At 43.6% G+C, this 21,631-nt stretch overlaps 1 protein-coding gene across 1 annotated transcript in view; it reads right to left on the bottom strand.

Moving 5' to 3' along the window:
* Positions 1–21,631, bottom strand: part of SNAP47 (synaptosome associated protein 47) — a 61,862-nt gene that overhangs the window by 30,797 nt on the left and 9,434 nt on the right. Inside the window, exon 2 of the mRNA XM_055431302.2 lies at positions 20,561–21,105. Within this exon, the coding sequence (XP_055287277.1) occupies positions 20,561–21,105 (545 nt within the window). The remainder of the gene's footprint in view (positions 1–20,560; positions 21,106–21,631) is intronic.

Here is a 21,631-nt window from a genome sequence, read left to right as displayed (position 1 = left end):
TTGCAGACAGCAAGCAGTCCAGGCTGGCAGGCCCCAAAGTCAACTGTACTGGGACCAGATACCACCTACCAGGAAACTATAAGATATTTGAAGTGAGTGAAACCAAAAACATGATATACAAAAATACAGTGGAATGTAAACAGAGCAGTCATGAGAGGGAAATTTACCTCTCTCAATGCATATATTTGAAAACCTCTTGTAATTCAGTTGCTCAGTCACATCCAACTTTTTGAGATCCTATGGACTGCAGCACACCACCAGGCTTCTCTGTCCTTCACTATCTCCTGGAGTTTACTCAAACTCATGTTCGTTGAGTCGGTGATGCTATCCAACCATCTCTTCCTCTGCTGCCCCCTTCTCCTCCTGACCTCAATCTTTCCAACCATTAGGGTCTTTTCCAATGAGTCGACTCTTCCCATCAGGTGGCCAAAATATTGGAGCTTCAACATCAGTTCTTCCAATGAATATTCAGGGTTGATTTCCTTTATGATTGACTACTCAATCTCTTTGCAGTTTAAGGGACTCACAAGAGTCTTCTCCAACACCACAATTAAAAACGATCAGTTCTTCAGTGCTCAGCCTTCCTTATGATCCAACTCTCACATCCAAGGATGTCTACTGGAAAAACCATAGCTTTGACTATACAGACCTTTGTTGGCAAAGCGACGTCTCTGCTTTTCACTCTCTAGGTTTGTCACAGCTGTCCTTTCAAGGAACAAACATCTTAATTTCATGGCTTCAGTCATGGTCTGCAGTGATTTTGGAGCCCAAGAAAAGAAAATCTGTCACTGTTTCCACTATTCCCCCTTCTATTTGCCATGAAGTGATGGGATCAGATGCCATGATCTTAGTTTTTTGAATGCTGAGTTTTACGCCAGCTTTTTCACTCTCCTCTTTCACCCTCATCAAGCGGCTCTTTAGTTCCTCTTCACTTTCTGCCATTAGAGTGGTATCATCTGCCTATCTGGGGTTGTTGCTAATTCTCTCAGCAATCTTGGTTCCAGCTTGTGATTCATCCCAGCCTGGCATTTTGCACGATGTACTCTGCATCTACGTTAAATAAGCAGGGTGACAATATACAGCCTTGACATACTCCTCTCCCAATTTCAAACCAGTCTGTTGTTCCATGTCCAGTTCTGACTGTTGCTTTTTGATCTGCATGCAGGTTTCTCGGGAGACAGGTAAGATGGCCTGGTATTCTTATCTCTAAGAGTTTTCCAGTTTGCTGTCATCCACACAATCAAAGGCTTTAGCATCATCAATGAGACAAAGCAGTTTTCCTGGAATTCCCTTGCTTTCTCTATGATCCAACAAATGCTCACAATTTGATCTCTGGTTCCTCTGCCTTTTCTATATCCAGCTTATACATCTGGAATTTCCAAGTTCACATACTGTTCAAGGCTAGCTTGAAGGATTCTGAGCATGACTTTGCTAGCATGTGAAATGAGCACAACTGTATGGTTTGAACATTCTTTGGTGTTGCCCCTTTTTGGGATTAGAATGAAAACTAACCTTTTCTAGTCCTGTGGCCATTGCTGAGTTTTCCAAATTTGCTGACATATTGAGTGCAGCACTTTAACAGCACTATCTTTTAGGATTTTAAATAATTCAGTTGGAATTCCACAACTTCCACTAGCTCTGTTCGTAGTGATGCCTCCTAAGATCCACTGGACTTTATACTCCAGGACGTCTGGCTCTAGGTGAGTGATCACACCATGGTTATCCAGGTCATTAAGACCGATTTTGTATAATTCTTCTGTATATTCTTGCCACTTCTCTTTAATCTCCTCTGTTTTTGTTAGGTCTTTGATGTTTCTGTCCTTTATCAAGGTTATCCATCTCTGCATGAAATGTTCCCTGATATCTCCAATTTTTTGGAAGAGATCTCTAGTCTTTCCCATTCTATTGTTTTCCTCTATTTTTCTGCATTGATCATTTAAGAAGGCTTTCTTATCTCCCCATGCTATTCTCTGGAACTGCATTCAGTGTGATATATCTTTCCCTTTCTCCCTTGCCCTTCACCTCTATTTTCTCAGCTATTTGTAAAGCCTCCTCAGACCACCACTTTGCGTTCTTGCATTTCTTTTTCATTGGTATGGTTTTGATCAACACGTCCTGTACAATGCTAGGAACCTCCACCCATAGTTCTTCAGGCACTCTGCCTACCAGATCTAACCCCTGAATCTATTCATCACCTCCACTGTATAATCATCCTAAGGGATTTGATATAGGCCAGACCTGAATGGCCTAGTGGTTCTTCCCTATTTTCTTCAATTTAAGCCTGAATTTTGCATCAGGAGATCATGAAAACTTCTTAGGAAAGTTTAAAATCAGTGGTCTAAGCTTCTACCTCAAAATGTTAAAAATTATACACAAAGAAAGTAGAAGGAAAAGTAGGAAACAATGAAAACAGAAAAATTACAAAACATTATCTTTGAAGTAATTTAAAAATTAAACCTCTAGCAAGAAATTATATATATAAATAAAGAAAAAAATTGAACGAGAGGGAACAAACAACCTAAAAAATAAAACAGGCTTACGTAATTTTATATTCATCGATTATTACATTGTTAAGCAGCAACACTCTCCCAAAATGACACATTCAACCCAATTTCTATCAAAAGCCCAACTGGCTTTTGTGTAGAACCTGGCTAGCTGATCCTAACGGAGAAGGCAATGGCAAGCCACTCCAGTACTCTTGCCTAGAAAATCCCATGGATGGAGGAGCCTGGTGGGCTGCAGTCCGTGGGGTCGCTAAGGGTCGGACACGACTGAGCGACTTCACTTTCACTTTTCACTTTCACACATTGGAGAAGGAAATGGCAACCCACTCCGGTGTTCTTGCCTGGAGAATCCCAGGGACGGGGGAGCCTGGTGGGCTTCTGTCTATGGGGTCACACAGAGCCGGACACGACTGAAGTGACTTAGCAGCAGCAGCAGCAGCTGATCCTAAAATTCACATGAAAATGCAAGGGACCCAGAATAGCCAACAATCTTGAAAACGAACAAAGTTAGATTCCTATTACCTGATTGCAAAACTTACTAGAAAGTTATAGAAATGAAGATGGTGTAGTGCTGGTATAAAGTTATGTATATGAATGAAACAGAATTCAGAGTTCAGAAACAAACCTTGACATTTATGGGCAACTTATTATCAACAAGGGTGACAAGACAATTCAATGGGAAAACAAGTCTTTTCAACAAATGTTGCTGATACAACTGGATATCCATAGGCAAAAAAAAAAAGAAACTGGTCCCATTTCTCATGCCATTTGCAAAAATGAACTCAAAGTTAATCATATATATATAAAAGCTAAAACTATAAAAACTCTTAGAGGAAAGTACAAGAGTAAATCTTTGCAACCTGGGATTAGACAAGAGATTCTTAGATATGACACCAATAGTGAAGCAATATTAAGGAAAAAACAGATACATCACACTTCATCAAAATTAAAATTTTCATATTTCAAAAAACAATCAAAGGGAAATGACAATCCACAGAATAGGAGAAAATATCATATATCTGATAAAGGGACTTATATCCAGAATATATAAAGAATTCTTATAACTCTAGAATAACAATAATAAATGGTCAAAGGACTTGAAAACAATATATATATATATATATATATATATATGAACAAAAAGCACATGAAAAGATGCTCACTATTGTGAGGAAATGAAAATGGATACCACAATGAGATACCACTTCACACCCACTAGGGTGGCTATAGTTTAAAAAAAGGCAATAAAAAGTATTTGTGAGGATGTGGAGAAAATGGAACTCTCATACATCACTGGCAAGAATGCAAAATGGTGCAACTATTTTGGAAAACAATTTCTCAGCTTCTAAAAATGTTAAACAAAGACCCAGCAACTTCCCTCCCAGGGTAAATGAAAATATGTACCTATACAAACACCTGTACATGAGTATCCATAGCAGCATTATTAATAATAACCACAAAGTAGAAACAACATGTATATCATTGGGTAGGGAGTCCCACGCTAGTCTAGTGGTTAGGATTTGGTGCTTTCACTGCCGTGGCCAGGTTCAGTCTGGGGACTTGAGATTCCACAAGCCATGTGGTGCCCTACCCCGCAAAAGACGAAAAACTAGTCAGTGGGTAAACAAACTGTGATAGACCTACGAAACAGAGTATTCCTCAGAAATACAAAGCAATAACATACATCCTACAACATGAATGCTAGCTGAAAGGAGCCAGGCATATATCAACTCTCCAGAAAGACAAAGCTACACGATGCACAAAGACAGCAGATTAGTGGCGACCTGGGCTACGGTAAGAACAGAGCAACACCAACTGGGCGTGAGGCAACTTGTGAGGGTGACAGAAGCGTCCTAAAACTGGATTCCAGTGACATTCAGTTAACTCTGTAAAGGAACTAAAAATCACTGAAGTGTTCACATAAAATGAGTCAATTTTACGGTACGTGAGTTAGAAGGATGTTCTAAAACATCTACACAAACAGCAGTAAAACATTAGAACATTTAGAATAGGGAGAAAAAAACATTAGCCACAAAGGAACAATAAATTCTCTTCAGCAATAACACATGCAAAGAGGACAACGGAAAACATCTTCAAAATGTTGAGCTAAATCTGGCTTAACTGAGAAGAGCCAAATTACCAGAGTGTCAGTAAAATAAAGGCATATTCCAACATACGAAGATTGAGACAATACTACTGACTCAGAACCCAATGAAAACATGATGAATTCTAAAAATTAATTATGTAATCCTTATTTTACCACAGAATGTGAGGAAGTGGTAGAGATCTGACTGCAGAATGGCATGGCTGTTAAATGAGAATTAGGGAACCAGGGCTCTTAACTCCCTCCCAAGGGGCAGCTGTAAGTAAAGCCTCTGGAGGCCAACTGCACTGACGAGACTTTCTCCAGTGACTCGAAGATTCGGTGCCTCCCCTTGCTTCTGCTCCACAGTGTGGGCTTTACCTGGAATTTGTCTGCAGACCATTCACCCAACAGTTATATTTAAAAGGTAGTAAAAGGTGACAGGAGCTGTCCCCGAATACCTGAGATTATGTAATTTAAGGTTTACAATCCTAGATATTACTCCCTGCTAAATTATTGGATTAAAAATGTCACAACATGCTTAAAGATGGAACAGCTTAAAGTTCAGTAGTATACTAACTCAATGGATTGAAACTCATCAAATGCTTTTAGATCCAGGAATTCAAAAGGATATTAAAAATTATAACAACATTTTCTGACGACGATAAAGAACAAAATCATTACTTTGAAAACTGCTAAATACAGAAAAACAATGAAATTTACTCCAGAATGAAATGATCACATGAAGGGCATCATCTATTCATAAAAGCCATATAGTTAGTGAGTGCAGGGAAGATGATGGAATAGGAAGTGCAGAAATCTGTCCCTCCAGCAAAACAAATAAACCGGCAGAACTGTCTGAAGCAACTACCTTGGAACTCTGGTCAAGGAGAAGATCTGCAGCATCCAGCAGGAAGTTGATGCAGAGACAGTGAATTCCAAGCAACTTCTGCTTTCAAGCAGTAGCAGCTACCATCTCCCAACCCCACAAAACCATAGCTCACAGCTGTGGAACAGCAGCAAGTATTCCTAGTGTGGCCCGCTGGAGCCAGGGTGGACTACAATGACCTTTCCTCCAAAAATTGGGATTGTTGAATTTTGACTGGGGCTTTCGATTGCTGAGAGGCTGGCACAGATATCTCCACCACCATGGGCTGAAGTGCTCCCCAGTCAGGAGGGAATTTAAAGAAACAAGACCTATTTATTTTTTCTTTCTTGGGAGCTTCAGTGGCCACACTTAACAAAGAATACGCTTTGCAAAAATAGTCTGGAGTAGTCACAAAAAGTCAGTTCCGACCCTCAACAAGCAAAAACCACCAACCCCTGAGGTATAGGAGAATTAGATTTCCAGAGTGTTATCAGTCAGCTTGGGCTGCAACAGACTTGTAGCTTAAGCAACAAATATTTATTTCTTACAGTTTTGGAGGCTAAAAAGTCCAAGATCAGCATTACAACAGATGTGGTTTTTGCTCAGAGCTCTTTCCCTGGCTTTCAGTCATTTTCTCTCCAGCTTCTTCCTCCTCTGTAAAGACACTAATCCCATCATGGAGGCTACACCCTCATGACCTCATCTAAACTTTACCTTCCAAAGGCCCCACCTCATAACACCATCACACTGGTGGTTTAGACTTAATACACGAATTTCAGGGACACATACATTCAATCCATAACAGAATTACGAAAACATACTCTTCAGAATGTGTAGTTCTTAAGAGAAATTACAAAATATACAAAGAAAGAGGAAAATATGGCCCATTCACAGAAAATAAAGAAAGCCCAAGCATTTGAATTATCAGTCAAAGACATTACACCAACTGTCTTAAATATGTTCAAAAAACTAAAGGAAATTATGGACAAAGAACTGAAAGAAATCAGAATAACAATATATGAGCAAAGAATCTCAGTAAAAAGATAGAAATTATGAAAAGAAACCAAACAAATTTTAGAGCTGAAAAGTAACAGTAACTGAAATAAAAAACTCACTACAGGAAGTCAACAGCAGATCTGAGCAGGGAGAATAAAGGAAAAGCAAATTTGAAGGTCAAACATTTGAAATTTTCTAGTCTGAGGAGCAGAAAAAAAAAAGAAGAAAAACGCTGCTGCTGCTAAGTCACTTCAGCAAATTTGAAGGTCAAACATTTGAAATTTTCTAGTCTGAGGAGCAGGAAAAAAAAGAAGAAAAACGCTGCTGCTGCTAAGTCACTTCAGTCTTGTCCGACTCTGTGCGACCCCAGACACAGCAGCCCACCAGACTCCCCCGTCCCTGGGATTCTCCAGGCAAGAACACTGGAGTGGGTTGCCATTTCCTTCTTCAATCATGAAAGTGAAAAGTGAAAGTGAAATTGCTCAGTCGTGTCCGACTCTTAGTGACCCCATGGACTGCAGCCTACCAGGCTCCTCCATCCATGGGATTTTCCAGGTAAGAGTACTAGAGTGGGGTGCCACTGCCTTCTCCAGAAGAAAAATGAACAGAACCTAAAGGAACTATGGGACACTATCAAGCAGGTCAACACATGTATTACAGGAATTCCAGATGGACAGAAAAGAGGCAGAAAATATATTTGGATTTGAAACTTCTCAAATCTGGTGAAAACCATGAACAGACACATCCAAGAAGCTCAACAAACTCCATGGAGAATAAAAAAGAAACACATTATGATCAAATTGCTGTAACTTAAAGACAAAAACCCCATCTATTTCCCATGAAGTGATGGGACCAGATGCCATGATCTTTGTTTTCTGAATGTTGAGCTTCAAGCTAACCTTTTCACTCTCCTCTTTCACTTTCATCAAGAGGCTTTTTAGTTCCTCTTCACTTTCTGCCATAAGGGTGGTGTCATCTGCATATCTGAGGTTATTGACATTTCTCCCAGCAATCTTGATTCCAGCTCGTGCTTCTTCCAGCCCAGCGTTCCTCATGATGTACTCTGCATATAAGTTAAATAAGCAGGGTGACAATATACAGCCTTGACATACTCCTTTTCCTATTTGGAACCAGTCTGTTGTTCCATGTACAGTTCTGACTGTTGCTTCCTGACCTGCATACAGGTTTCTCAAGAGGCAGGTCAGGTGGTCTGGGATTCCCATCTCTTTCAGAATGTTCCACAGTTTATTGTGATCCACACAGTCAAAGGCTTTCGCATAGTCAATGAAGCAGAAATAGATGTTTTTCTGGAACTCTCTTGCTTTCTCCATGATCCAGCAGATGTTGGCAATTTGATCTCTGGTGCCTCTGCCTTTTCTAAAACCTGCTTGAACATCTGGAAGTTCACAGTTCACATATTGCTGAAGCCTGGCTTGGAGAATTTTGAGCATGACTTTACTAGCATGTGAGATGAGTGCAATTGTGCAGCAGTTTGAGCTGGCATTGCCTTTCTTTGCGACTGGAATGAAGACTGACCTTTTCCAGTCCTGTGGCCACTGCTGAGTTTTCCAAATTTGCTGGCATATTGAGTGCAGCACTTTCACAGCATCATCTTTCAAGATTTGAAATAGCTCAACCGGAATTCTATCACCTCCACTAGCTTTGTTCGTAGTGATGCTTTTTAAGGCCCATTTGACTTCACATTCCAAGATGTCTGGCTCTAGGTCAGTGATCACATTATCGTGATTATCTTGGTCGTGAAGATCTTTTTTGTACAGTTCTTCTGTGTATTCTTGCCACCTCTTCGTAATATCTTCTGCTTCTGCTAGGTCCATACCATTTCTGTCCTTTATCGAGCCCATCTTTGCATGAAAAGTTCCCTTGGAATCTCTAATTTTCTTGAAGAGATCTCTTGTTTTTCCTATTCTGTTGTTTTCCTCTATTTTTTTGCATTGATCGCTGAGGAAGGCTTTCTTATCTCTCCTTGCTATTCTTTGGAACTCTGCATTCAGATGTTTATATCTTTCCTTAGATGGGATAACAGTGGAAACAGTGTCAGACTTTATTTTTTTGGGCTCCAAAATCACTGCGGATGTTGATTGCAGCCATGAAATTAAAAGACACTTACTCCTTGGAAGGAAAGTTGTGACCAACCTAGATAGTATATTAAAAAGCAGAGACATTACTTTGCCAACCAAGGTCCGTCTAGTCAAGGCTATGGTTTTTCCAGTGGTCATGTATGGATGTGAGAGTTGGACTATGAAGAAAGCTGAGCGCCGAAGAATTGATGCTTTTGAACTGTGGTGCTGGAGAAGACTCTTGAGAATCCCTTGGACTGCAAGGAGATCCAACCAGTCCATTCTAAAGGAGATCAGTCCTGGGTGTTCATTGGAAGGACTGATGCTAAAGCTGAAACTCCAATACTTTGGCCACCTCATGCGACGAGCTGACTCACTGGAAAAGAGTCTGATGCTGGGAAGGATTGGGGGCAGGAGGAGAAGGGGACGAGAGAATGAGATGGCTGAATGGCATCACCGACTTGATGGACATGAGTTTCAGTGAACTCCGGGATTTGGTGACGGACAGGGAGGCCTGGCGTGCTGTGATTCATGGGGTCGCAAAGAGTCGGACACGACTGAGCGACTGAACTGAACTGAACTGAAAGACAAAAACAAAAATTTAAAGCAGCAAGAGTGACTCGCCATAATCAAAGAATTCACAGTAACGGTCCACTGTAATCGACCCGCCAATTGGCTGACTGAACACCCAGGAGAAAGATGCCACGCTGGAGACTCAATGCTGACCTCTGCTGCCATTGGGTTGCATGGCAGCGGCAATCGCCAAACTGGCCTTGATAGGTGGGGTTCACGCTGCGGCCCCCAAACATAGCCTCCTCCACCCTGCTGCCATGGCCGTTGTGTTCATGGGCCCACTGGGCAATAACAGGATGGACTGGAGAAACAGGCTGACTGGTATCCAGAGGACGGGTCTTCCTATCCGTTTGGTTACTATAATTCTCTTCTGCTAAGAAGACGTGTTGGTGTCCATTCATGTGGGACATATCTTCACCTTTTTGCCCATTCAGAAAGATCTATTCATACAATTCTACCCCAGACCTCCTCGTCATCAAGTTTCCAATCATGTTTCTCCCAGTCCCTGAACCTCCAGCCAAACCACTTTGACACAACCAATCAGTACACAGTTCAGCCTCTGGCCATCCCTCCTTCCAAGCAGACTGTTGACCGGAATACTGCTTATCGTCACTAATCCCAGAAGAGGACTCCAAACACCTCCCCACAGCACCCTGGTGTTGGAGTCAGCATGAAACACAACACAGTTAAGCACCAGATGGAGCAACACCTTACTGAGCTTTATTTACATAGAAAAGAGACAGAGCAAGATCAGTTCCAATAATGGGCACAGGTCCCTCATGGCCAGCAGGTCCCTCCAGCAGCCAATGGACAGCAACTGGCTCGTGCACACTCCTCAGTACCATAGTGGAAGGACCCTTCCCATTCCCCCACGGAGTCTGAAAAACTTAAAGGACTGGGTATGCTTGAGAACCACTAATGTACAGGCTTAAGCAGAACAAAAGATCACTGGTAGAGACTATAACAAGGAAAGTTATTCCCCCAAAAGCATGGCATAGGTTGTGGGGTTTTTTACCTCTTGATAATAAAGCGTTCTAGCCCCAAGGTCCACTCTTAAGAGGCAAAGTAGGGGTAAAAAGACTGCATACACAAGACTGCATTTCCCAACACGACCCAGAAGCACTGCTTGCAGTTCTGTGCACTGGGAGGATTTCCCCTCACCACTGTCCTTTAGGATGTCCCAGAGAGAAACCGACCTGCTATTACTGTCCTCTTCTGGGTAGTGCCTACATATCTTGCAACCAGGCCCCAGTGTTTCCTCCTCAGTCAACTGATTTCAGGGCACTCCCCAAGTAGGGAATGAATTATAAATGGCTGGGAAACAGAAGGCAGTGTACCAGAAAACGGTGGGAGGAGCATGCATGTGGGTTAACTCCTCATGCATCTTAAGCTGTGCCTTCAGGGCCTACTTGAGCCCAATCTTTTGTATCCCACTTTTTGTGGGATACATTTGATGATGGGGTGCTGCTAAGTATGCCCAACTTCATGAATGGTGAGTCAGATAACAACCACTCAAGATGGGCAGCTGAGCTCGTATAGTAGCTTGGTGCCCTGTGGTCGTGTTCTGTCTCTACTAACGCCCAGGAGCAGGCCAAGAGCTGATTCTCAAAAGGAAAGTAGTTATCTGCAGAGGACAGCAGTGCTTTGCTCCAAAATCCTAAAGGTGTGTACAGAAATTCCCTATAAAGGTTTGCAAAAGGCTCCAAAGAGCACACCTGTCTGCCACTCACACATCACATACCAATGGATCATATGACCCAAGTGGCAGAGCAGCTCTGTGGCGGTCTGGACCTGTTTCAGAGCCTTCTCTTGTTCTAGGCCCTACTCAAAACCAGCAGCTTCTCAGTCACTTGGTAAATGTGCCAGAGTAAGACATGCAAATGAGGAACATGTTGCTGCAAGAATGCTAAGAAGCACTGTGCCTCCTTTTTGGTTGTAGGACGAGTCAGATGCAACAACCTACCCTTCACCACAGAGGAGATACTTCAACGAGCCATATACCATGGGATTTCTAAAATTTTCACTGAAGTAGAAGGCCCTTCAGTTTCTGTCAGATTTCCCATCCCCTGATACACAGATGTCTTATGAGTCTACAGTAGTTGCTACTTCTTACTCACTAAGTACAATCAGCATTAACATCATGTCATCTTGTGGAAGAGAAAGGCACCAAGACCTTTGTGAACTAAATCATGACACGGGGCTGAAAAGTTGGTATACCCTTGAAGTAGGGCAGTGAAGGTGTACTGCTGGCCTTGTCAGCTGAGAAAAACTGCTTCTCATGGTCTTTACTAACAGGGATGGAAAAATCAGATCAGATGCAGATCAGATGCTGCATACCAGACACCAGAGGATATGCTTGTTAGCTTGCTCAAGCAGTGAAACTACTGGAATGCCAACTGCAATTACAGTCACTGCCTGGTTAAGTTTAAGATGTCCTGCAAGACCCATACTTCTTTTCCACAACCAAATAAGTGAGCTGAATGGAGATGGGGTAGGACTTACTATCCAAGTTCTTGACAGTGGTACTCATCTCTATAATCCCTCCAGGAAAGCAAAATTGCTTTTGGTTTACTAATTTTCTAGGTAGAATCAGTTCTACTGGTTTTTACTTAGGTCTTTTCCACCAGAGTATCTCTCATTCCGCAGGTCATGGAACCAGTGTAGGGACGCTGCCAGTTGCTGAGTATGTCTATTCCAATTACACACTTCAGAGCTAGGAAAAATTACCATAGAACACATCAGGGGTCATCTCAGTGTGCGATGACCCTGAGCCACAACGCCACTGGCCACCTGACCTCCAAAAGCCCCCACATGAACCACAGTGATGTTGTGGGTCTCCTAGAATTAGTTTTAGTTGAGAGCTAGTGTCTAGTGTGAAAGTGTTTAGTCTTTCAGTCATGTCCGACTCTTTGAGACCCCATGGACTGTAGCCTGCCAGGCTCCTCTGTCCATGGAATTCTCTAGGCAAGAGTATTGAAGTGGGTTGTCATTTCCTTCTCCAAGTGTCTAGTAGTCCCTGAAAATCTGATTATTTCTTTTTCTCCAGTGCATGGTCACCCTGGTAAAATGCCATAGGTCTCTGGAGATCCCTCAACAAGGTGACGGACCCACCTTCCCCATCATTCAAGGTGGTTCAAGTCTAGAAATCGATTAAGAAGCTATGACTTTTTTAAAAAATTCAATTTAGATATTGTTCACATCACCTACAACTCTTCTGCTTAACAGATCGAGTAAGAACTGAGTCAACTGCCCAACTATTTCTCTTCTAGGGGCACATGACCAATTGATTCCCAGGTCTCTGGGAATCAGATTATTCTGATTGCTTGTTTCGACTCTGCTGTCCATTATGGTAACCACCCCCACTTGTCTTTGGTGATTTAAATGCTACCATTTAGCCCTGCTACCCCAAAATCCAATTATCCCTGCTCATTTCAGGATCCCTGTTCAGTGGCAGCAGTTCCCACTGTAATTCCTGGCCTGCAGAGAAGAGCAATCACACAGCTCTTCAAGGATGCTGGCACTCCTCTTAAAAATTTATTTTCCACAGGCAAGGTGAAAAGTGTGTCTTCTTGGACACTGTCAGGGTAGATGAGGAGATCTCACATAATACATCTACTCTACCATTCCAATCTTCCTCAGTCTTCCTCTGAGTATACTTCCTATACTTTCACTGAGATGCTTCCTCTGGAGTATACCAAGGCAGTTCTGGCATTCCAAACTTCATTTAGTGTAGGCTGCCTTTCAGTGCACATCTCATTCAACCAATCATTAGAGCCTTTCTAACTTCTCGAGCTGCAGCAACAGAGATCCAAGATCTCTGTTTAGCAAGCCCCCATTTCACTAAACTCAGACACATCCAACTCCATATTCCTCTCATCCAACTTCATATGCCTCTCACCATTGACCCACACCCAAGATATCCATCCGCACACATATTAAGATCTCTGTCTGTAAAAACTAGAAAAATCATGTAGTTCTTTTAAAGTGTCGTGCACCTCCTTTTGGAGGTCACAGTTTGGGCTTCATCTTTTGGGATCTGCTGAGACTTAAGCCTAACAATATACCTAGAAGCAAAGAGGGATGGTGAGGGTAGGTCTTGAGGAGAATCTGCATTGTCCTGCAAAGCAATTATCTCAGGGGAGGCCATTACAGATTCCTCAGGCAAAGTGTGGTTCAGAGAGGGATGGAAAGGTTGTTTTTACTGGCAAAGAAGACTCATCAGAATTGAGGGGTTCTATTCTTTCAGTTTCATCAGGATCTTTCCATGTGTCCACATTCTAATTTTCAAGATCCCATTTCATTCCTATTAATACCCTTGGTTTAACAGCAGACACCATGCAAAGTTGGGATTTCAACTTACATTACGATTCAATCACTCACAGGATGACACTCTGGATCTGATTTTCAGAAATCTCAGTTGTGCAGCTATGGGAGCTAAGATTTTCTTTCAGGGCAGATACAGAAGTGTTCAGGTCACTATGGGACACCCTGAACTCATCCCTTCCTTTCCATACTTTACCTAGTGTAGTTAGAGCAGCCAGCCAATCTCATTACCTATTAGTGTGTCAAAAATGTTATTAGGGGAAAAAAAAAAAACGTTATTAGGTATCAAACGCACGGTCACGCAGAGCCTTTTACACATATTTGATCATGAGCATCCCATGATGATATTTTATATATCACCACTGCCACATCACCAGTGGCATTCGAAATAAGGGTTATCAGTCACTTTAAATCTAACCAGATTATATTTCAAAATGTGGAGAATTCCGAAACTCATCTTCCCTCAGTACAAAAAGAGAATGAAAGAGGAAGGGGAACAGGGAGCTAGAAGGGGAGGCAGAGAGGGGCAGAGAAACTTGGCGGGGGTGGGGGGAGAGAAAGGGAAGGGACCATATTTTGGAAAGACTGTTGAAGGCACTGTCCTGTGGGCTTAGTTGTGTCTGACTCTGCAACTCCATGGACTGTAGCCTGCCAGGTTCCTCTGTCCATGGAATTTTCCAGGCATGAATACTGGAGTGGGCTGCCATTTCCTTCTCCAATGATTGAAGACACTATAACTGCATAAATCTAGGACTGTCACGGGAAGATGGACCTGACATTCTCAGACCACAAAGCACTGCTCTGAAACACTGTGACCACGCTGCTTTCAGCAGAACCAAAAATTTCACTGTACACCCCACGCCTTCCCACACAGAAAAATAAGGCTATCCATAACAACCCAAGAAAAAAGAGAATAGGGCATCCAGTAATAACAGGCTGCTATTCAAAAGAAACACTTGGAAGACAGAAAATAATTCTTGGAAATTAAAAATATGATAACAGAAATTAAAGGTAGGAAGATAAAATTCAAGAAACGAAAGCAGAACAGAGACTGCTTCAAGACGGAACAGCAGAAGGAAATGTGCTCACTTTCTCCTGCAAGGACATCAAAGTCGCAACCAGCTGTTGAACAACCATCAACAGGAGGATACAGGAACCTCCAAAAAAGACGCCCCACGTTTAAGGGCAAAGGGGACAGGCTGCCCCAAGACTGGGGCAGACAGACTCCACTCTTGGGAGGGCGCAAACAAGGCCCTGCGTGTACCAGGACCCAGGGGAATGGAGCAGTGACTGGAACCTCCAAAAAAGACGCCCCACGTCCAAGGGCAAAGGGGACAGGCTGCCCCAAGACTGGGGCAGACAGACTCCACTCTTGGGGGGGCGCAAACAAGACCCTGCATGTACCAGGACCCAGGGCAATGGAGCAGCGACCCCACAAGAGACTGGGCCAGACGGAGCTCTGAGCGTCTGAGGGCCTCCTGTGGAGGCGTGGCTGCACAGTGGCCTGCCGCAGGGACGGGGCATCGGCAGCAGCAGCCCCGGGAGGTGTGCGCTGGTCTAAGTCCTCTCACAGGTAGCCCTGAGCCCTACCTTAGAAGCTGCAGGCCCAACACTGGGTCACCTCAGGCCAAACAACTAAAAGGGAGCGAGTGCAGTTCCTTCCATCAGCGGACAACTGGATTAAAGATTTACGGAACACAGCATGGCCTTGTCACCAGAGCAAGACCCAGTTTTCCCCACAGCCAGTCCTTCCCATCTAAAAGCTTGCACAAGCCTCATCCTCATTCACCAGAGGGCAGACACGAGAAGCAAGAACGACAATCCCACAGCCTCCAGAAACCAGTCACAGACAGCCAAGCAAAGTGAAAAGAAACAGGGTCACGCCCCAGGTAAAGGGGCGAGGTAGACTGTCAGAGAGACAACCAAACGAAGCAGGAACAGGCAGCCTTCTTACTCCCTTCGTACCGGTCTTCTGGGATTTCTCAGTTGCGAGACACTGCGGCAGAGACTACTCACGATCCCTGTTGCACACTCTCCTGTTTTTCCTTTGATAGTGAAACATCTGAGCAACCTCTCACAACCACCCAGCTTCTCTGTTCCCAAGTGTGGCTATGAGATCAAGTCCTGCCCGGAGGATGTGAGCAGAACTGATAAGGGCGATTCTGGGGTCATCTTCCTAAAGGCACGGCTATACACCCTGGGCTCCCTCTCTGTTCCCCCTTCCCACTGGCTGGGAATGATCGATGCCACCAACCTCTGATGTAGTAATGGTGCCACGTGATAAGATAGGAGCATGTTCTCATCAATATGCAGCCCAAAGTGACGGCGTAAAGCAGAGCTTTATATCTGCCTGGGATACCTACCTTCCTTTGGACCATTATATTAAACTAGCTTTTATCAACCACAATATTTTTGGATCTCTGTTATAGTGGCTTGTTAGTCTGAAATCCAAACAACGACCTTTACTAGCTTTCCTGTTGAATTGTCTTTTTCTCATTTGGCCTTTAACTAACTAGATGTCAATCTTTTGTTGGGATACGGGTAGGTATCACAAGAACTTTCTTCCAGCCTTAGGGTCATCCTTTCACTTTGTCTTTTGTCAAAAGAAGATGTACAAACCACCCAATTGTTCTCCAAAAGTATACCAATTGTCATTTTGATTACATTCTTTGCAGCCAAAGATGGAGAAGCTCCATACAATCAATAAAAACAAGACCTGGAGCTGACTGTGGCTCAGATCATGAGCTCCTTATGGAAAAATTCAGGCTTAAATGAAGAAAGTAGGGGATACCACTAGGTCATTCCAGGATGACCTAAATCAAATCCTTTATGATTACACAGTTGAGGTGACAAATAGATTCAAGGGATTAGATCTTGTAGAAAGAGTGCCTGAAAATTATGGATGGCGATTTGGAACACTGTACAGGAGGCAGTGACCAAAACCATCCCCAAGAAAACAAACGTAAGAAGGCAAAGTGATAATCTAAAGAGGCTTTATAAATAGCTGAGGAAAGAAGAGAAACAAGAAAGGGAAAGTCATGCCCAATGAATGCAGACTTCCAGAAAATAGTTAAGGAGAGATAAGAAGCCCTTCTTAAATGAGAAATGCAAAGAAATAGAGGAAAACACAAGAAAAGGGGCGATATCAAGGGAACATTTCATGCAAGAACGGGCACGATAAAGGACAGAAACAGTAAGGACCTAACAGAAACAGGAGATGTTAAGAAGTGGCAACAATACACAGAAGAACTACACCAAAAAGTTCTTAATGACCCAGATAATCACGATGGTGTGGTCACTCACCGAGAGCTGGACATCCTGGAGTGTGAAGTGAAGTGGGTCTTAGGAAGCATTACTCTGAACAAAACTAGTAGAGCTGATGGAATTTCAGCTGAGTTATTTAAAATCCTAAAGGACGATGCTGTTGAAGTGCTGCACTCAGTATGTCAGCAAATCATTTAGAAAACTCAGCAATGACCACAGGACTGGAAAAGGTCAGTTTTCTTTCCAATCCCAAAGAAGGGCAATGCCAAAGAATGTTCAAACTACTCTACAACTGCACTCATTTCACATGCTGGCAAGGTTATGCTCAAAATCCTTCAAGTCAGGCTTCAGCAGTACATGAACTGAGAACTTCTACATGTACAAGCTGGGTTTTGAAGAGGCAGAGGAATCAGAGATCAAGCTGCCACCATTTGCTGGATCATGGAGAAAGCAAGCGAGTTCCAGAAGAGCATCTACTTCTGCTTCATTAACTACACTAAATCCTTTGACTGTGTAGATCACAACAAACTGTGGAAATTTTTCAAAGAGATGGGAATACCAGACCACTTTACCTGTCTCCTGAGAAACCTTTATGTAGATCAAGAGGCAACAGACATAGACAATGGACTAGTTCAAAATTGGAAGAGGAGTACGACAAGGCTGTACTGTGTCACTCTGTTTATTTAATTTATATGCAGAGTACATCATGTGAAATGCCAGGCTGAATAAATCACAAGCTGGAATCCAGATTGCTGGGAGAAATATCAACAACCTCAGATATGGAGATGATACCACTCTACTGGCAGAAAGCAGAGAGGATCTAAAGAGCCTCTTGATGAGGGTGAAAGAGGAGAGTGAAAAGTTGGCTTGAAATTCAACATTCAAAAAACTAAGATTATCACATCCTGTCCCATTACTTCACGGCAAACAGAAGAGGAAAAAGTGGAAGCAGTGTCAGATTTTACTTTCTTGGGCTCCAGAATCACTGTGGACAGCAACTGCAGCCATGAAGTTAAAAGGTGCTTGCCCCTTAGAAGGAAAGCTATGACAAACCTAGATAGCATATTAAAAAGCAGAGACATCACTTTGCCAACAAAGGTCCACATAGTCAAGCTGTGATTTTTCCAGTAGTTATGTACAGATGTGAGAACTGGACCATAAAGAAGGTTGCCCATGTGTGTGCTAAGTTGCTTCAGTTGTGTCCGACTGTTTGCAACCCTATGTGACCCTGTCAGGCTCCTCTGTCCATGGGCTTCTCCAGGTAGGAATCCTGGAGTGGGTTGCTATGCCCTCCTCCAGTGAATCTTCCCGACTCAGAGATCGAACACGTGTTTCTTATGTCTCCTACACTGGCAGGTTGGTTCTTCACCACTAGTGCCACCTGGGAAGCCTAAAGAAGGCTAAGTGAAAAAGTGTTAAGTCGCTCAGTCGTGTCTGACTCTTTGCAATCCCATGGACTGTAGCCTGCCAGGATCCTCTGTCCATGGAATTCTCCAGGCATGAATACTGGAGTGGGTAGCCATTCCCTTCTCCGGGGGAGCCTCCCAACCCAGGGATTAAACCTGGGTTTCCCACATTACAGGCAGATTCTTTACCTTCTGAACCACCAGGGAAGTGCTGAAGAATTGATGCTTTTGAACTGTGATGATGGAAAAGACTCTTGTGAGTCAGTCCCTTGGACTGTAAGGAGATCCAACCAGTCAATCCTAAAGGAAATCAACCCTGAATATTCACTGGAAGGACTGCTGCTGAAGCTGAAGCTCCAACACTTTGGCCACCTGATACAAAGAGCCGAGTCACTGGAAAAGACCCTGATGTTGGGAAAGATTGAGGGCAAGAGGAGAATGGGGCGGCAGAGGATGAGACAGACAGATAGCATCACCAACTCAATACACATGAATTTAAGCAGTCTCTGCAAGAGAGTGGAGGACAGAGGAGCCTTGCCTGCTACAGTCCATGGGGTCGCAAAGAGTAAGACATTACTTAGCAACAGAAGAACAACAAAATTCTTACTTTTAGTTGTTACTAACCTAATCATTAAAACCTAGATTTCCATTAGTTTAGTGTACATTTCTTTGACTTCCAATGTAGATGAACATTCCTCTAAATCTCTGATCTCAATGTTCTGTTATATGTTGAAGCTGTTTAATAGGTGTCTCTATTTCCTACAGGACTGTTGTGTTAGTCTACAAAGGTTCCTGCTGTAACAAACAACTCCCAGAATCTTTAGGGCCCAGCCCCAGCAAAGGACTATCGCCTGTTGACACTGCAGTCCAATTAAGGGCTCAGATCAGGGTTCTGCTCTGGGAAACCACTTGGGGCCCTAAACTCTATCTAACTAATGTTCCTATCCTAGCACCTTCCAGTCCTGGAGGATTCCACCAGATAAAGGGGAAGACAGTCTTAGATTGGGTAGGAGAGCTTTTAGAGTCTAGGCCTGCAAGTGACCAACGTCACTTCTGTTACAACTGAGTCACATAACTCCTGAACTGCAGGAAGAGTGGAAAAATGTCTAGCCTTGTTCCCACAGGAAAGCTCACAGAGGTCTGATGATGTTACATCTCATTCACCATAAGCACCTCCTCTTAAGAATAAGAAGCAGGGCCCAGTTCCCTGTAGCTCTAGCACAAAGCCCTTTACCACACAGGGCTTAGAAATAGCAACAGGTGGTGACTGCAGAGTGTGGCCGCTCAGAAGCAACGGGCTCACAAACAGGGATCATGCACCCCTGGTCTGAGAGATGGAGGACCCACACTCAGGGTCCATCATGAGACTGTCACCGCATCCTGAGCTCTCAAGCAGCCATTCCAGACACCAGGGAGGGAGAGGTTACTCCTACTAGACTCAAAGATCCAGGATATATTTTACAGGTCGTATAGTTAGCACAGCACTTCTCAAAGTGTGGCCTTTGAGACCCTCCAAAGCAGTCTGGGAGGCCACAATCACTTCATACAATCCCACAATGCTGTGCAGCTTTTTACTCTCATTCCCTCACAAGTGTAGAGCGGCGTTTCCAGAGACGTGTGATATCACAGCAGACTGAGTGCAGAAGCAAGCATGAGAATTCAGCTGTTTAATAGTAAGCTTTACTTTAAAGAGAGGTGCAAAAAATCTTAAACACTGACACTCCTCTCACTACACATTTTACTTTATAAGTTATTTTTCATTAAAAAAAAAAAAAAGTTATGCATGTTACTAGAAGCCTGGCATGCTGCAGTCCATGGGGTTGCAAAGAGTCAGACATGACTGAGCAGCTGAACTGAACTGAGGAGATGGATTTATCATTGTACTTTTTAAGTGAATAATTATTTAATGCCTTAGTTTTTTTAAAAATATGGTACATATTGGTATATACAACCCAAATAAACAAAAGTTCTTTGGGTACTCAATTTTTAAGGAGGATGAGATGGTCCCCAAGACTGAAGGTTTCAGAGTGGTCTGGTGCAGTGGCTAAGATGGCAGTTTCTGAAGCCAAAATGCTTTTAGCTCAAACCTTGCTGCTATACAGGTAAGAAAAAGAAATCAAGATAAACTATGCTAACAAACTTAGTGTGCGTGACCTTGAACAAATTACTTGGCCTCTCAGCCTCAGTTTCCCTGTGGACAAAATGAGGAACAACATGCTCCTCTTGGCGTGTGTGGTGACTGAATGAGGTAATCCCCATAAATACTTAAAACTGTGCTCGGCACATACTGCACACGCAGTGAACGCTGGCCCTCATTTATTTGTATGCCCACAGCAGTCAGCCCGGCGCAACTGTCCAGAACAGGAGTACAGCTTGTGTTTTCAGAAGTTGAATGTGAAATAAACAGAAAAGATACCATACCACAGCCGTTCCAAGGTCAGGTCAGGATCACAGTGTCCGCTTACCTGTCAGCCACATCCAGGTCAGATTCCATCTTGTCCAGGCCTCTGGAGATACTGTCGAGTTGCTCGCCCTGATGGTGGAGGACTCTGGCTGTGTCTTCCAGACGCTTCTGGGTACAGGCCATCAGACCAGTCAGCTCCTTCCCCTTGGTCATGGAGGAGGAGGATGCCTCAGCGGCAGCTCCTGACTGAGACAACAGCAGCTCTCTCCAGAAGTGCTCGATGACGCTGAAAACGGCATTTCGACTAGGCTGCAAGGAACTGAACCAGTGCTTGTTGTGGTCCCTCTCCAGGATGGTAATGGAACTGAAGATAAAATGAGAAGCTTCTTTCTTGATCTCAGTTATACTAGAAAGGGGGAAGTTGACAAGAACCTCTCCAGTTTTATCAGTCATAAACTTTAGTGAGAGAGAAGTCAATGAAAGCCTTCCGGGGACCCATCGCTTTTCGAGCTCTAAATAGTAGGAGCATGGCCAGGTTTGGACGCAGGTGTCTCTGCTCATCGGGCTCCTAGGTCGGTTTGCACCACAGCCAAGGTCGCCCTGCCTCTGAAGGAAAGGGCACACGTTAGTGGGCGGACGAGCCTGAAACAGGACTTGGACACTTGGACCAGAGACAGCAGGACACCGACACTGAGGGTGTGATCTGGGCTCTGAGCCCACGGGAGATGCCAGCACGGGGCCAGGTCCGCACCTACAAGGACTCTCACACCACCTGTGACAGGCAGGATGAAGACTGCACCCGACTCGGAAGAGAAGTAAGGGCTGGGGCCAGACCTGTACTTGTCCCAGAGCACCACGGGCCCCAGGAGCTCTGCACCACAGCACCCTCAGTGCTCACCCGTAGCTAGATGTGACCGAGGGAGGGAAATCACTGGAAATGACCGCCCAAGGATTCTTCCCAGGAACACCGCTCTGGCTGTGATGGCCCCTACCACTATACATTCTACAAGTTTTTAAACCAACACTCTTCTTTTGACATTTTTATAAGTTTACTTAGTTTCATACAGAAAATAATCCTACAAACTTTTCCATTTGTGTAATCCCAAATAATTTTATAGAGTTCCATATAATT

Source organism: Moschus berezovskii, chromosome 8 (assembly GCF_049115385.1).
Source record: "Moschus berezovskii isolate FMDL1 chromosome 8, NW_MosBer_1.0, whole genome shotgun sequence".
Lineage (NCBI taxonomy): Eukaryota > Metazoa > Chordata > Mammalia > Artiodactyla > Moschidae > Moschus > Moschus berezovskii.
Note: the sequence above shows the minus strand (reverse complement) of the source record. Positions and strands in the feature narration are given on the sequence as shown.